The sequence below is a fragment of the Muntiacus reevesi genome, chromosome 3 (assembly GCF_963930625.1).
Source record: "Muntiacus reevesi chromosome 3, mMunRee1.1, whole genome shotgun sequence".
NCBI lineage: Eukaryota > Metazoa > Chordata > Mammalia > Artiodactyla > Cervidae > Muntiacus > Muntiacus reevesi.
In genome coordinates, this window is record NC_089251.1 from 49229554 (window position 1) to 49247956 (window position 18403).

Below are 18403 nucleotides of genomic sequence, written 5' to 3' on the forward strand. Positions count from 1 at the left end.
TAGCCATAAGGGCATAGACATCATATAGACACTTAAATATCTCATCTAGGTTTCTTAATCAAAAGCACCTGCTAGCTTTCACTTAGCAGACAAAACACTGCATTTTTACCTGAATTAAATTGTGAGAGAATGTGAGATTAAACTGTCTTTGGCTGTTTTGTGAAATGGAAATGTGTGAGGGCATATCAGTAAGATTGCTTTAAGTGGTTTACCTATTTATCTGTTTTGCATCTGATAGCTGCCACTTTTTAATGAGAGATATAGGACTCTTTGAGGAGCTTGGGGAAAAAAGAAAAACAAAACTGAGTAAGCCAGCCTGGCATTCAAAGGAAGAATTCTGCTCAGAGATTTAGGAAACCCATTTTCTAATTGTTGGATGAGATGGGGCTCCTTCCTTAATCAGACAAACTGATTGATATACACTATGTGCTGTGAAAAACTGAAGAGTTTGCTGAGAAATCAATTAGGATATTGGGAGACAAATCTTTGCATCTTCCCTTCCTGTCCTCATCTCAACTCTCTTGGATTTTTTGTTCACCTGAGTCAGTAATGTCTTTTAACAGGAAGTGAAAACCTTAGCATGAGATCATTACTTTGGTATTTCCTGTTGCCCCTTGTGTTAGTTTGTTAGGGCTGCTGTAACAAAGTACCAGAGACTGGGGTTTTAACAATGGAAATTTATTTTCTCACTGTACTGGAGACTTGTGAGATCAAGGTGTCTGCAGCTTAAGTTTGTTCTGAGGCCATTCTCTCTGACTTGTGTAAAATAAACAGCCTTCTTTTCTCTCATAATCTTTCTTGTGCTTTTCCATATCTAATTTCTTCTTCTTTAAAGACACATATGGATTAGGGCCCACCCTAATGACTTCACTTAACCTTAATTATTTCTTTAAAGATTCTGTCTCCAAATACAGTCACATTCTGAGTCATTCGAGGTTAGCACCCCAGCATATGAATTCTTTTTAGGGAGAGGAGGGCATACATTTGCTCATATCACATCCCTGTAGGGCTTAACACCAAGTAGGTGCTCAACAAAAACTTGCTTTTTGACAGTATGGTCTGCTGTTTGAAGTAGGATGTGGTGGCTGACCCCAGAGCACAAAGAGACAAAGGTTAGCCAGGCTGGTGTGATTCTCAGCTTACTAAGTCTACCCTGGCTCAGGCCACCAATGCTTGAAGACCCTGCCCCTGGAGTCACTGAGTTTAAGAAGCCAAAGTTGGGATAATTAGATTATATTTAATATTGGAGAAGGAAATGGTAACCAACTCTAGCATTCTTGCCTGGGAAATCCCATGGATAAAGGAGCCTGGCAGGCTAAAGTCCATGGGGTCTCAAGAGTCGAACATGTCTTAGCAACTAAACCACCACCACTACCAACATTGGTTGATTTGTTAATTCTTCTCTTTGTTTCTTGGCTCTCCACTTAGCAGGTTTGATTAATCACAAGGAAAAGATGGCAAAGGGAGGGTATGGACAGTCCTGGAGAAGAGGTTCCAGTGGGAAAGCTCTTCCAGGAGAAGCTCTCTGATTAGGAAGGAAGAAAGGGGCTGCTGGATACCCAGCTGGGTGGTGGTAAACCTGGTCTAATGCTTGTTTACATGTAGATGGGAGAGAGGGGCACCCTAACCCTAACTCTAACCCTAACCCAGGTGACTGTGGACTTAGCACCAGTCTGGCTTCTGCACAGAGAACAAAAGAACTTGAATCCGTAACCCACAAATTAATAGCTAATCCCACAAAGTGTAAGTCTCATGGGAGAAACAGATGAACAACCAGTGAGCACATTACATGCTGAAGGTCTTTCTCAATTTCATTAGTATTTTATCAGGGAACTTCTAGAGTCACTACAAAGAATTAAAATAACACTCTAATGATAGGTCTCTAGACTCTGCATCAGAGTCAAAGGCTTACTTAGAAAAGAGGTATGTTTTGGCTGCAGATCCATCTCTGGAGGCCCCACTTAGCTCAATGTGTATAAGTAATTAGCATCTTTCCTCTCTGACTCCCCATCAGTGTGGGGTAGACATGGCAGGTCTGCCGCATCTGGCTTCCTCATTTCAGCCAGGACCTCCCTTCCTTGACATGCCAAATGAAGGTGACTGAAATAGAAACCATTCATGCTGCTTGGGGGATCTCCCTCTCCTGGCAGTTAGTTCTAGGTGCTCAGTTTGATTAAATCATTAGTGAGGTGTGTTCACTACTGATTTCATTACTCATGCATAGGACTGAAAGAAGGAGTCTGTCTCCATCACTTACCCCCCCATCTCTCTGACTAGCATAGGAAACCACAGCTTTTGGCTTTGAATTTTTCACTGCTTTATTAGTAAAGTTTCAGGATCCATGTCTGGTTCTCCTTTTTCATGGCCTTATATTTGAATTATGTTATAAAGAGGACTGATGCTAAAGTTGAAACTCCAATACTTTGGCCACCTGATGCGAAGAGGTGGCTCATTAGAAAAGACCCTGATGCCAGAAAAGATGGATGGCAAGAGGAGAAGGGGGCAACAGAGGATAAGATGGGTGGATAGATTACTGACTCAACTGACATGAGTTTGAGCAAACTCCAGGAGACAGTGAAGGACAAGGAAGCTTGGTATGCTGCAGTTCATGGGGTCCCAAAGAGTCAGACACAACTTAGTGACTAAACAACATAAATAGTCTTTAAAGTGGTGAAAATTGCATGAGTCTTAAATATCACTCAAATGTTAAAAGATTTTCAAATGGCAAGTCTGTGCAAACCTGAATTCATCTATAAAATGATGTTTTCTCCTAGACAGTAAATCTGTCCATTTATGCTTCAGATGCTGGACACTATTCATGCTTCAGATGCCTCTCCTGAAGAGGTTTACTATCAAGAAGGGGGAAAAAAAATCACAATCAGTAAGCTGATTGTGATGCCAGTTTCATGGTTGGAGACGGATATTTTGCCTGCATTCATCTCACCCCAATCTAGAGTTAAGCATCCTTTTTGCTGTTCTGCAGATGAGGACTGAGATTTAATGAGTTTAAGTAAATTGCCAAGGGACTTCCCAGGTGACGCTAGTGGTAAAAAACCTCCCAATGCAGGAGTCTAAGAGACGTGGGTTCAATCCCTGGTTTGGGAAGATCCCCTGGGGTAGAAAATGGCAACCCATTCCGGTATTCTTGCCTGGAGAAACCCATGGACAGAGGAGCCTAGTGGGCTATGGTCCATAGGGTCACAAAGAGTTGGACATGACTGAAATGATTTTGCACACACACACACACAGAGCTATTAGATAGCAGAACCAAGGTGTAATTTAGTACCATTTGTGTCTGCTTTAAAAATTGTTTGAAGGAAGGGGAAAGGTTGGGAGAAGCTCAGAAGGAGGGGCAGGTGGTAGTTATGGACTGAACATTTCATGTGCATTGTCGTTTTACATTTAAGAATTACATTTACATTCATTTAAGAATGAGGTAACCCTGATTTCTTTATCAAAGCATCCATCTTCACTTGTCCTGAGTCTTAGTGTCAGAAGCACTCAGGAGACTGGGATGACCTTTGAAGTTGGCAGTATGCATTCCCATCATTGCCTGCAGCCCAGATAGATAGTTATGGATGCAAATAAACAAGTCAGTAGTAGATTCTGAAAGGACTGGGATTTTGGATTCCATCATTTTCAGTGGTCCTTGCTGGCAGTTCAGCCAGTGAAGGTTGGCAATAACATACTTTGACTCCTCCCGTCCTGTGGGAATGGCAGTTGTCATTTTATTGTGTGCAAGGAAATTCCTTTTGGGGCATTGCACCTGATATAGTGGGGATATGGTCTTTCCCTCAACAGAGTTTACACTCTATTAGTGGAAAGAGTAACCATACAGTAAAGAGATAATGGCAGTGAGTGAACTTGCAACACACACACACACACACACACACACACACACACACGGTGATGTATAAAACATGATTACACCATCTTCATTTTACATGATTGTGTTAGTTATGTAACTGACAGAGGAATCATCAAACAATTTGAGTGTTGCTGCCCTGGGTCGGAAAGATCCCCTGGAGAAGGGCCTACCAGCCCACTCCAGTATTCTTGCCTGGAGAATCCCATGGACAGAGGAGTCTGATCTGCTACAGTCCATAGGGTTGCGAAGAGTTGAACACCACTGAAGTGACTTAGCAAGCCAACTGGTTTGGTAGTTTTTTTCCCCCTTACAATCAGTGTTTAAAATCTGCTTTTTCATAAGATTGACAATATAATTTTAAGCAATGCAGTACAGCTTACTCTGAGTGAACAGAGAAAATTCAAGCAACCACATTTAATCCTACCCCTGCCTTTTTTCGTGACAGCCTGCAAGTCAAGGGGCAGCTCTAGCCAGATCTCTGACTGTGAGTGATGTAGGGGGAGACCGCTCAGAGCCAGCTTGCCTGAAGAAGGCTGCTCAGAGATTTGTCTAAGGGGGATGCTATGGCCTGGCATCAGAAAGGACTGTGCCAGTTGCTGCTGTGGTTGAGAGAGGGGAAATTCTGTGTGGGCTGTGGGGTCAGGCAGAGCTTGACCTGGGCTGTGGAGGATGATTGGGTTGGGAGGAAAAGGACAGTTAGTGTCTGGGAGATGAGTACGGGGTTTTCAGAGGCAGACTTCTCTGAGAACTGGGATGTACTTACAAGGGAGCAGAGAGATTGGGGCCATAGGGAGAGGAATTGGGGAGTAAATTTTCAGAAAATGTTGAGAAATCAGCAGAGTGTAGACTTGGGTTTACTAGTAGAAACTCTGAAACACTGCCTGGATCAGGATCCTTTTTTTCCTGTGTATGTGATCTCATAAATTTGTAAATCTCCCTGTGCTTTAGTAAGATCAGATGCCTCATTTATTTCTGTGTCCACTGTATCAAGCAGGCTTATTTTAATGTCTACCTATAGATGTGACCATGGCAGGTAAGAAATTTGGGGGAGCTGAGTTAATCTTCTTTTTCAGGGACTTTTTCTGACATGATGTGACAGGCTGTGTCTGCTTTATCTTGTTTGGATCCTCAGGCAGCACGGCTTTCCTTTTCCACTTAAGTGGATTGGTTATGAAACTTATGTTTTTGACATCAGTAACTGAGTCATCAGGAATTAAGCAGCTTTGCCTTCATTGTGGATTCTTGGTTCGGCTTCAGGCTTACTACTAGTAAACTGTTGCAAAACTCGTTGATCCCAAATTAGACTGAGCAACAGAATTTCATGGCAATATGAAAATGTAGATTCCTGGGTATTAATTAGAAAGATTTTAATTAATAAAATGATTCATCAGGTTGGAACCCACTAAAACAATCCCTGGATTTCCAGAACTTTGTAAGTTTTTAAATGTTTATTAAACACTCAGATTTTCAACCTACTCCTGAGCCACAGAATTGAATCTTCTGGTAGAGGGACCTAGGGAGTTTCATTTGTAGCAATTATGTCACATTGACAGTTTCCAGCCTTGTGTTATTCATCCTAAGACTCTCCTAGTTCCCTTCTCATTTCTGGCTGGCCACCTCTTACCATCATGTAACCAGCAGCCCCTTTTGGAATTTAATCCACCTAAAAGCTTACATGAGTGGCCCGACACCATAGCCCCGAGTTGTCAGAGAGATGTGCTTGGCAACAGGAAGCTGCACTTCTGGCTCTGCGAGGAGACAGGGATGAGCAATTGAGGAACACTCAGCCACCACCCAAGGGCTCTGAGGGTCCCTAGAGGTCAGAACTTCACGATGGAGGATTAAGTCTCACCCAAGAAGGTATCTCAATTTTGGCTGTGTACTCTCTTTAACTTACACTCAAGGACTTTGCATCATCAGGAGGATTCAGTGAAGTGGGGGGATGTGCATATAACTTGAAAATGTATGAGATGCTAGGATTCTAATCCAGGCCAAGATTTTGCTGTATGTATTTTGTCTTGAATCCTTTTCCTACAGCTGGTATAGAGAGAGTACGATACACTTCAAATTTCATGCAGACTTAGCGAACTTTCAGTAGGATCCCAGCAGAGGAAGGAAAAAGATCTCACTGTCTGGCTAGTCGTGATGCATATTCTCAACTCTCCGCCTTAATAGACACAGTGTACGCTACAGAGAGCAAAGTGTAATTTTAAGAACCTTGTAATTCTTTACAAATTAACACAGCAGATGGTGTTTATGGGAGCCACACAGTGAGGAATATTTGGGACCATGTGAGACATGTGTTGCAGGGTTTCGGCCTGCTTTCTACTTAGTTTAATTTTTAACTGTTGTGCTACAAAAAAAAAAAAAAAAAAAAAAAAAAAAAAAAAAAGTACTATTTGCCTCATAAAGTTTTCATCAGTTCCAAGGGTGAACAGAGGCGCCCTGAGATGGTTCCCTTATGGGTCAAATTCCAAGCTTTTCAGGGAGAAGGGCCTTCGAGAGATCCCTGACTCACCTAAGCCTGAGGAGTGCCCTGTCCTTGGACCTTGGTCACGTGGCAGAGGCCTTGGGACTTTGGTGCTGGGGTGGGAGCAGCCTGGCTTTCTAGTCTGGCTTGGGGGTGGGTTTGAAAAGTTGAGATAGAGCCCAAGGCTTGAAAAGAAAACGGGTTACCAATGAGGCTAGCTCCTCTAGACTGGAGCTTGCTAATTTATAAGTAGTTAAAGTATTTCTTTAGTTATTTTAATTAAAAACAAAATGTTATTCTCTCTTAGTTCCCCTCTAGTGATAAGAAGTAAAGTGACCAGGACCTGTGTTGCTGGTCTTTTTGAGGGAAGTGTGACGAGGAGAAGAAAGTGTCATGATATAGATTGGGGGTGGGGCTGCTGAGAGGATGGGGAAAAGTGGTTCTCACAGGTTTTGCAAGGACCAAGAGAGGTCAGATTTGATTTAGGCAGGAAAAGAAAAAGCATTGGTTCTGAAGAGTTCCAGGTAATCTCTTTGGGGGTCCCCTGGACATGCAGGAAGTGCCAGGCACTCCCAATCTGTGGATTTTCTTTTCCCAATGTCACCAGGGAAACTTTTTCATTTTGTTCTACTGTAAGGCTGGCAAACAGAATGGTCCCAGGTGCTCTCTGAGATGGCCTATTTGTCCTAGCCAGGACCTTGCTCAGCCCTTGGAAGTGCCATTTTACCAAATCCATTCCTTTTTTGGTATCTAGTGTCCTTAAGCTTGGGGCTTCACCATTGACTCAGCAATTAAGACTCCGCCTGCAATGCAGGAGCCACAAGAGACGCAGGTTCGATCCCTGAGTGAGGAAGATGCCCTGGATGAGGACATGGCAACCCACTACAGTATCCTTGCCTGGAGAATACCATGGACCAAGGAGCCTGGTAGGCTATAGTACACAGGATTGCAAAGAGTCAGATATGACTGAAGTGACTTAACACGCATGCACGTACACATGGACTGAATTGACTGCCTCTGAAGTTCGTATGTTGAAGCTCCCCAGAGTGATGGTATTTGGAAATGGGGTGTCTTGCAGGTAATTAGGTTTAGATAAGTGGGGCCCTCATGACAGGCTTAGTGCTCTTATGAGAAGAAGGGCACTAGAGAGCTTACTTGACCTCTCTTTCCACCATGTCTATAAGCCAAGAAGAAAGAAAACATCCCTGTAGGACCTTGATCTTGGCTTTCTAGCCTCCAAGATAACAAGAAAATAAATGTCTCTTGTTTAAGCCATCCAGTTGGTGGTATTTTCTTATGTCAACCCAAGCTGACTAATACACTATCTTTAAACTCCTGTGCTTCTAATTGGGAAGAAGGGACATAGAGTCATGAGAAGTTTCTGAATAGTGTAGGATTATAATTATGCATTTTGTATATTTGTGTTTTAGAGTGTGACATCTGAAATTAAACTAGCAATGTAAGAGATTTGTACAGTATGTAATTGTTGCCTGAGTGGAAACAGGCAACCAAATAAATGATGTGGGTGACTATAGGCACTCTTGGAGGATGGGTCGCTGTGAGATGGGAGGGCAGGGCGGTGTGATGAAGGAATTACAGTATGAACTGGCCTCTGATCTATGGGCAGATGAAGCACAGGAAGACCAAGGCTTGGGGGTCCCTACCCAGATAGACGTTCTGTAAACCAAAGTAACTGTCTGCCTGAGTGTTTTCTGCTTTCTGTGAAGTCTCAGCAGTGTGGACCCAATTATTGATCTTCTTTTTGAGATGCTGGAAATTGCCAGACTCTGGGGATCTTTTAGGTGTGTTAGCTTTAACTGTAACTGAGTGGTTTGAGGACTATGCACAGAAAAATGAAGCAGAAGCTCAAATTTCATTGAAATTTAAATCATTTATATAGTATGGGTATATACATGTGTGTGTGTGTGTGTGTATAAAATCATGGAAATTTCACTTTGCCTTGACTACTTCCATCTCAACTGTGTAGATAAAACGGCATTTTTCAGCAGTTTGCTCAGTTCATTGTCTTTTATAGGCTTTGAGGGTGCATGTGGTTAATTTACAATTGCTCTCAGCAATCACTCAGGCTTGGGAACTGGGGAAGGGGGGCTTTGTTGCAAGCTGTCTTCTAGGGCAGGGTTGCCTGACAGATAATCACTGAGGACTACAACTGTGTTGATAAAATTAATCAAAGAGCAATAATTGTAACATTACACAGGTGCCAACCACTTCTTGTGGTTTTGATCAGTAAATTGCTAAATAGTTCAAATTTATTCTTAGGACCTCACATTTTCCAAATCATTCACCCCTTCCATACCTGCCTTCTAACCCCAGGTGCCTAACATGGACACTCTGTCCTTCTATTCAGAAATGAGTGTTTCTGGAGCACTTCTTAGGAGTTTTTTTTTGTTTGTTTGTTTTTTTAATTCTTGATTTTATTTATTGGAATATAATTGCTTTCCAATGTTGTATTAGTTTCTGCTGTACATATATCCTAATAAAAACATAATTCAAACAGACACGTGTACCCAGTGTTCATCACAGCATTATTTACAATAGCCCAGACATAAAAGCAACCTAAGTGTCCATCAACAGACAAATGGATGGAAAAGATGTGTAATATTACTCAGCCATAAAAAGGAACAGAATTGGATCATTTGAAGTGATGTGGATGAACTTAGAGGCTATCATACAGAGTGAAGTAAGTCATAAAGAGGAAAACAAATATCATATATTAATGCATATGTTTGGACTCTTAGGGGTTTTATGCTGAGTACTCCAGGAGAAAATCAAGGAATTCACTATCCATAGAAAACGTGGGTTCCTTTTTGCTGAAACATGAAACTTGATAAACAATGCAGGATGGTCTATCATTAACATCTGTATTATTTGACACAGTACCTAATAGAAGGATATGGTCAGAAGAGAGGAAGATCTTTAAGGACTAGCTCAGTACAGAAACACTCCCTGGGGGAAGATTTTGAGCTGTTCCTTGAAGCATGGGTAGAACCTGGTTAGGCAAAAGGTCAAAGGGAGAATAGCCCCTTTCAGCCAGGCACCAACATGAGGCAGAAGGTGTGTGAGTTGTTGAGAAAGAACACATTGATTAGAGATACAGGCAGTTACAGGAAGGAAAAGCATTTATGAAGTCTTAAAATGTAGGCTCAAAAGTTTACTAGAAAGTAGAGATGCAGTAAGCACTAAATGTAAACTGAGAGGTGTACTGGGCCAAGGAAGTGAAAGCTTGGTCTCAACAGGTCATATTAAGAATGGTGTGGTGTTGGAGATGTATTGAAGTTGGCCAAAAAGTTTGTTCAGATTTTTCCAGATGATGTTATAGAAAAAGTCGAATGAATTTTTTGGCTAACCCAATACATTGGCGTGGTTGGTCATCATGGGCAGACGGATTGAGGAACAGCAAGAATCCTAAGGTTTCTTTGATGGATAAATTCTCAAGTCTACTGACTGACTGGATTTAGGGGAGAAATACAATATTAGGATTTAGAGCTCTGACAGTGATTAATGTAGATAAAAGCTCTCTAGGTGAAACCAAGGTCTGAGCTCCCTTGGTTCTCTGAGCTATGTCCACAGGGCACTTGCTGAGGTTTTTCCTTTCTAACATGCCATCTTCAAATCATTTTGGTCTGGTAGTTTAAGGTCTCTGATTTAGTCAGACATTTTTGGTTGTTAGGGACAGAGATTTGACATCAACAAACATGGGGGAATTTGTTAACTCATGACACTAGGAAATCCATTGATAGACACTAGTGGATTTAGGTACAGCATTGGAGAAGGAAATGGCAACCCACTCCAGTATTCTTGCCTGGAGAATCCCAGGGATGGAGGAGCCTGGTGGGCTGCCATCTGTGGGGTCACACAGAGTCGGACACGACTGAAACGACTTAGCAGCAGCAGCAGCAGCAGCAGATTCAGGAACCCATGCATTTCGTTCACTGATAATAGTGAAATTTTTTGAGTGCCTATTATATGCCAGGCAAAGCTCCAGGCTGCCAAGATTTAATGATAAATAAAGGAAAGACTGTACCCTCATGGAGTTTTCTTTTACAGGTTTAGTATATAATGAAAACTATGAACCAATTTGATTTGCCTCCAAAAGCTGACTTCCCTTACCCTTCTCTTCCCTTCTTTTGCCTTCCCTTTTGTTTCTTTTCCCTCTCATCTCTTTTCAGCCCCAAATTAATTTCTCATCTCTCTCCTTCTTCTTCTCTCCCTCTGCTTATCCCCTCCCCCCTTCCCCCTCTTTCCACTCCCCAGCTATGCTTTTTTTGTGACATCCATTTTCAAAGACACCTTAACCAGCTCAAGATGTATCTGCTACCAGTTTATCAGTCCCAGTTGAAAAAAATATGCCTCCTTCTTAATAATTTTACCAACCATCTTATAGCTGAATCTCTGGTTTGGATGCTATCATGAGTTTATCGCTGGACCAGAACTCCTTGGTTGAGAATTGGAAGGAAAAATTAGAGGGTTTACCAAAAGAACACAAGAGAGGTTTCTGGGAAAATAGAAACGACAGCGACGTTCCCTGACCTCTCCAAGCCAGGCCTTCTCTGTGCATTGCCTGATACGTGTACTGACACTGCTGTGCTAGTAGGTATGGTCTAGTCTTTCACAAGCAAAGCCATCCTGATTTTCTAACCTTATATAGTGATGATTCTTTCCTTGAATATTGATAATGCCTGGCAGAGCAGCGTCCGATACATATTTGCCCTAACACATTATCATATTTTTTCCCCTATCTTTCTCCCCTCACCCCTATTTCAAAGTCCAGGGAAGCTGGAATTTTATTTGGTTAAAGGATTCTGATCATGGGCTTGATTTGCGGCTGATGCTAAACTTATCCATTCTAAAGAGATATTGCCCATTCCTTTTCTAAGAGAAATGTCCATAGGTAGTGAAAAGGAAATGTTTAGAAAGGTTTACATTCTCAGACTGTGATTTACACATAATATAAAGGTTTAACACAGTGTTCAAGGTTCTTTAAATAACAGTGCTATTTGTAATAAGAACATGATTTCTACATGCAGGGTCTGAAGGTAGATGGGCAACCCTCCAAACAGGATAGGGTGACCGCTAGATCAATAAATAATTTTTTCTCCTCCCTCCTTTGTCTAAATCATAGGTTTAAATGACAGGAAAATATGTTAGAGATGGAGTGCATGGCGCAGTATAGCTTTCTGCCATTCTGATGATTTTGACTTCCATCTCTTTCAATTGACAGCAATCTGAAGAGTAGGTATTTGATTAGCCCACACATTCAATATATGAGAATCACCACTATACAATATTTTGAAGATTTCTCATACATTCAATCAAGTTTGCCGGTACCATTGAGAGAAAGAATAAAGCGATAGACATTGGCCTTCTTACAGTCATTTCCAACATATTAATATCATCCCCTGAAACTAACATGAAACCACAGATCTGATGGAAGCACTGAAATAGTAGATTTATATTCTTGGGGTCTCCATGAGTGACTCCTTGTACTAAACTATGTATTTAAGGTAGAACAAGGGGCTAGAATGGGGAACAGCCTTTAAGCAAATATTCAGTCAATTTCAGAAATTTAAAAATTACTATTCCTTATTTTTTTTTTAATAAATCAGGAAGTTGTGAAATATTCAGCATAGAATTTAAATATTTTGCATATCTCTTCAGTGTTTCAGAGGGGATGATGAATATTTAATAAAAGAGAGAGAGAAAAAGAAGAAAAATGAACACCCTCTTTTAATAAATAGAGGGGCTTTTATTTCCCAATAGGACAAAGGATAATATTATTAAAAAATGAACCAAGATATTGTCTTTTTCCTGAAGAATGATTGTGAAAAATCAAAATTTCAATTAATGTCCCTAATCGTTTTTGTGTAGTATTGAACTAAAGATAAGAAGTCTTCTTGATAGCATCTGATACTTTGGCAAACTGGACTTAAATTTAGAGCCAGAAACTGGTCGAATAAAGGACCCCCTATAAAAAGCCAAGTTAGGAAATTCATTCCCTTCCCTCTCATCAGTTCAACCTCAGATCTGCCCCAAATGTGTTTTGTAAAATAGAGCTCAAAGACAAAAACAAATAAAGTTTAATAAACACGCACCTCCCTAGCACAACAGATGGCAACTAGGAAAGCTGCCTGAAGCAGTGTGAGAGCATGCTCCCGCCCGTCTCTTCTTTTTTAAACAACGATATTTAGTCAATGGCTATCTCTATTGCAAACTCATTCTCTGCAGGTAAAGGTAAAGGCAAGTGGGATCACTTTGAGGAAGGTACACAGGGTCTGTAGGCAACATGTGACAGGGCAGATAAACTCAAACCGAGATTTTTTTTGATGGCCTTTGAAAAGAAACATGTGAAATGCCATAAAATCACAAAATCTTAGAATTTTAAGAGATGAGAGACAGTTTAGATATGGCATAGAAGTAGCCCTGGGCTGGAAGTCCAGAGGTCCTGGTCTGATGCTATTGAGGCCATATGATCAGAATCAGTGATTTCATCTTTCTGGGTTTTGCTTTTTTCATCTTTGAGAGGAATGGAGAGGTGAGGAAGAAGAAGAAATCTATTAAGATGCCTCTTGCTAAGTCAGGGCTGTGCCACCTGCTCCAGATCCTGTCTCTTTAGGTTCACAATAATCCCCAAAGCAAGTTATTTACTCACATTTTAGAGATGAGAAAACCCCGACTGACAGCCAGTCCCAGCCCTTTCTGCAGTGCAGTGAGAACATCCTCACAACAGGGAAACACGGTTATGAATTCTTGATGGGTTTTGGGATCCCCCATTTCCTGGGGTCTGTCACTCATGTCTGCTCCCTCCGTTGGACAGATGATAAGTCTGGAGTGTAGAGAAGTTGCCACATCACCTAGGTAGTTGTTAGCAGAGAGTGCTTATGACTGCTTTTCGTTTCCCTCTTATTCAGCAAAGACAGGGAGTAAATGGATGAAGACCACACACTTCGGTTTAATTACTAGGCAATGGTGTCAAAATGAAGATGGAGCTCTCCCTTCACTTCAGTTTGTTAAACTATTTTTAGTTTATAGAGCCTGGAGGGTTAGGGAGGGAGAGTTGGGTAAGGCTTCTGGTTGATTCCCTGGAAACTAGAATTTGCTCATGATGACCAAATCTTTAGTTATTTAAAAATAAATCCATGGACCTACTATGCAAAAGATATTCATCTGGAGTTTCTGCCCCTTATTTCACCTCTTACAATATCCCAGACTAATTTTAAAATGAACTGCCCTAAATATCCCTTCCTTAAACAGAAGTAAATTTTCCTTTAAGAATTCTAGTTTTTGGCGAGGTTTTTCATATATTATCTGCCTGAGTAGAGGAAGTCAAAGTCCAGGTGATCTAAAAATAGTTTCTGTGTCTTTTCCAAAGCAATGCTTTCATTTTTTTCCCCCACAGTAGAAATACTTTCCTAATTACCCTGAATACTGTTAATGCCTTTTTTTGTTTCCAGCACACTGACACCATGATTGATTGTCCTGCTAGCCCAGTCAAGAAGACAGGGCATATATCATGCTATCCACTGTGCTTATGAGAGAACTCTGACATAAAAGATGAGCAAATCTTTAGTCCAAGATCACAGAACCTAATGACAAAGGCCTGCCGCTATGAAGCAAGAGTCTTTTTTGTTTGTTTATTTGGCCTCTCTCAGTGATTGGCTTCTTGTCCAATTTAGGTTGATAATTCAAAAGTATTTCTACTTGGGGTCATGACAGAGCACAGGAGAGTATAGAGTGATGGGCTACTGTCCCCAGTTTCTATGTAAATCTGAGCATTGAGGGATTATTATCCTTGTTCCAACACTGGTAACATTTAAAGAAATCAGTGCTAACAAAGGGCCAGCATATGGATGATTTCAACCGTGGCTCCCATTCCCTAAGTTCCAGTCCTGCCTTTACCATTCTCTAGCTGCTCTAAACCCAGAAAACAAATATGGCATCCAAGTCAACTGCAGTTTTTGAATTTCCTTCAGCCAAAGATTTGAAAGTTGGAGATACTAAATTGCAAATATTATACAAAGACTCTCAACCACACAAAGGTGGGAATGCTAATGTCCCTGGAATCCTCTGAGCTTGCAGATAAAACTATTGTTTGCTATAATCACCTTATAAGGAAGCTCTTATAAAAATAACTTGTCTTCGTGGTAGTCAAACCAATCCCTTCACATGGTAGAGAAAAGGCTGGCCATTCCACCCACCATTCTCCTAGTACCTGCCTTGCTATTTCTTGTCCTGGTGCTGCTTTGACCTTGCCTCTTTCCTATCTGGGCTTCCCTGGTGGCTCTGACGGTAAAGAATCTGCCTGCAATGCTGAAGACCTGGGTTTGATCCCTGGTTTGAAAAATCCCCTGGAGAAGGGAATGGCTACCCACTTCAGTATTCTTGCCTGGAGAATCCCATGGACAGAAGAGTTTTCCTATTCAGATTTTGCCCAGGACTTAAGGTTAGACTAAATCCTCCCATCCCTCTCTGATATTACTTGACTTCCCAAATGCAGCATTTTCTTCTGAGCATCTCATTTAGCCCTGTAGGGAGCTAATCTTTCTGCATAGTTGTTAGTGTTGTTGGTCTCACGTTGGGATCACTCACTGGATTAGAAGCTCCTCGAGTGTAAGGATGTTACTCGCTTTTTGTGTCTCCCCCTCCCCCCCACCTCCACAGTGACCAACACGGTGCCTTACACCTTAGGAACATGTGCTATACAGTTAGTTGCACGTTATTGATGCCAGGTAGAATATGGACTTCCACGTTGCCCATCTATTCACAAAATGCGTGTCTGTAACCACCCTACTTAACAATCTTAAACATCTCTATTACCCCTGGCAATAGAGTTGCTGGATTTAGCACATTAAATTACAGAACACCCAGTTAAATTTGAAGCTTAGGTAAATAATGACATTTTTAAAAGCATAAATACATCCTCTAATTTGCTAAGATTTAAAATTTAAAAATGTTATCTGACCTGTACTTACATAGGGCACCTCACTGGCCTCACCCGAATCCTGGTCCTGTCAGAGCTTGGCTTTATTTCAAATTCTGATATTTGTTCAACGCTGACTTTTTGGCATTAATTTTGAGTTTCTAAAGTATTGCATTAAATTATTATTTACCTTGATTCCTGAGTTCTTTGATGACCTCTTCCTCTTTAAACCTGAGACAAGTGCCTCACTCCCCTCACCCTGGTCCAGGTCTGGTCTAGTCTTTATGGTCTCCTTTGTGAAACAGTGATAAGGTTATGTCACCAGCAGAATGCAGTGAACCCAGGGTCTGACATAGTATTTATTCAGTGATTATTTTATGTATTCTGTCTTATGTATTACTTTATGTATTATGTATTCTGTCTTGACATTTATTTTTACATTGGAAAGTTCAGTCATCTGGTCTGCTTCTCTCATAGCCACATTTAACTCACAATTGTTCAGTTTTCAAAGTGAATTCTTAATTACTCTCATGCATGGGAAAGGCTTAAGAAATCTGTGGTTCCAGAATGATCATGGTCCAGACCTCCATAAAAGTGCCTGTATTTTGAAGGCAAACATCCTATTTGCAAGGAGCAAACCAAAGAGAAAAGAAGCAGTTTTGGCTGCCAAGTTAGTGTCTCACCTAACTTCACCAGGCACTGAAGTTATACCCCCTATGGGACAGCTGCCTTCAGATGATAAAGCAGCACATAGTTCTCCATATACTTTTGTTTCTTTGGAGCTAATTTTATGCTGATATTTCGGAGTTGTAAACATTAGTCAATTTCTTTTAAGCTCTTTCTACTTATAAAACTTAAGTGTACATCTGAGAGGTCAGCATTTGAGTTCAAGGAGTGGAGAATGGTGATGGGAATTTGTAGGATTTTTAAATAATTAAAAAGGCATACATATGCCCTGGTTTGGGCTTTTTCATGAAAATGCTATAGGATTACACATCAACCAATTATTCCTTCAGAGGAAAAAGAATTAATTAAGCAAGTTGTAGAAAAGAGTAACTGATTTAATTCTGTTGTTCAGTCACTAAATAATGTCTGACCTTTGCAACCCCGTGAACTGCAGCATACTAGGCTCCTGGTGTTTCACTATCTCCTAGAGCTTGCTCAAATTCATGTCCAAAATCTAGGTATACGTGAGTCGGGTGTTTATGTTTCAGCCTTGCACATCCAGGATTTTGCCAATGAAAGAGAACATCTAGAAATCTGTCAGATGTTAATTTCTATAGATCCTCAAAACATATCCTGTGAGGCACAATTTATGACCTGGGATCTCATTTCATCATATACATAAGTTGCTGCAGAGACCTGCATGGTTTTACAGAGACAGAGTGTAAACAGGAATTGGCCTACCACTGGGACCATAATCAATTTGTAAGGTGTTTGACTAATGTTTAGATAATTTAATAGATTTGACAAAGATTTGGGGGACTATTTTCTCTTCAAAGGAAGATAATGCCATCCATAAAGTTATGCAGAGCTTTTTATCCATGGGAGTGTTGTTGCTACTGCGGTCTTAAAAAGAATGGAGATTCTGTTTGGTTTGGTTTGTGTTACTTACAGAAATGAAAAATTCTAAAAAAAAAAAAAAGCAAGGGAGGGGGAGGAATAGAAACTAGTTAAACTTCCAAACTTCTTGTGAATAATTTATCAAATACCATTACTATTATCTTTTGCTTTTACCTCTGTTTGTTATAGTCACAAGGGAAATTTTCCTTCTGGCCTCAAGCTGTGGGTTCCTTCTTATCATGTTTATCATTCCAGTGCATGGCAGAACAGAGATTAAAACACTATGTTTTCTACTAAAGCACCTCTTTTGATTTTTATACAGAAATTACAAAAAGACTTGTGATACATTAGTATAAAATTCTGATTATTATTTTTCTAATTTTGCTTTATTATCTCAATAGTCATCTATTCAGAAGAAATATATAATGAGAAAAAAATCCCACTTGTATTTGAAGGTAATAACAAAAACATCCTTGTATCTACTTAATTGTTGAATGTCTGGAGAAAGAAAGAAAACATAGATCTGCATGGAGTTGAATACAGACATGTGTAACCATCTTGAGAATGTATTGATTTTCATCAACTTTTAATCTTTATTTCAGAGAGATTAACTTTATAGATCAAGTCATATTAACTGGGTATTGAAAAGAATCCTTTTTTTTTTTTTTTTAATGGCTTGAACTCTACAACTCAAGTGTGTTTCTTAATTTTTTTTAAACCTTTAATGTCACTAACATTGAATTTTTCTAAATCTGAAATTATTATTTTTTTTTCTTAATAGACTGGAAGAAAAGAAAAAGGAGATCCTCTAAACATTGCAATTGATAAGATGACCAAGAAAACAAGAGATCTAAGGAGACAGGTACTGTTTTGCTTTATAAGTGCCTGGTAGTAATACTTAGTGGTGGTTTCTAAGAATGTCCTTTTTCAGACCTAATACTTAGCTTGCTGTTCTCTATAATATCTACATATACACAGAAACTTTTCATCAACAAATCAGTCTGCTGAGCAAGCAGATGTAACAGATGCAATGGTGGTGATGAAAACAACCCCTAAGTTAGGAGCTGCAGACAGTGAGGGGAAACCCTCTCACTGACCAGACACAATCTTCCTAGGTGGAGAGTCGACAAATTATCTGCCCTTTATATATAGTCTTCAGTTTTCAGACCTAGGCATGTGAAGAACGAGTCTGTAATTTCTGCTAGTTCTTACTAAAACTCCCAAGGCAATCAATGAATAAACAAGAGTGCCAATGGTTAATGTGAAACACAACTCTCAATCTGATGGGCTAATTAAGGTCTCTGACCCAGTGTGTTTCCTTGGGGACATAAATCTAGGGGAAGATTTGCTTGTCAGATGGTTGTTTGGGAAGCAGGGAAACCAGGCAAGGAAAGGTAGCTGGATGATTTAAATGGTTAAGGGCATCATTAGCCTGAAGGGTCTATGTTGGGGGAGGGGTAAGGAATCTCTAGTCAGGGCCCCTTTTCATTTTGAAAGTGCTACATGAACACAAGTACCCGTTTCTAGTACATCTTATTTTCCACGTTGCTATGGTGAGCTCCAC

General features: G+C 40.4%; 1 protein-coding gene across 4 annotated transcripts in view; it reads left to right on the top strand.

Moving 5' to 3' along the window:
- Positions 1 to 18403, top strand: part of CTNNA2 (catenin alpha 2) — a 1156373-nt gene that overhangs the window by 840962 nt on the left and 297008 nt on the right. For all 4 annotated transcript variants that reach the window (XM_065927274.1, XM_065927273.1, XM_065927275.1 and 1 more), the window contains one exon: positions 17621 to 17701. In XM_065927274.1, coding sequence (XP_065783346.1) covers positions 17621 to 17701 — 81 coding nt within the window. The remainder of the gene's footprint in view (positions 1 to 17620; positions 17702 to 18403) is intronic.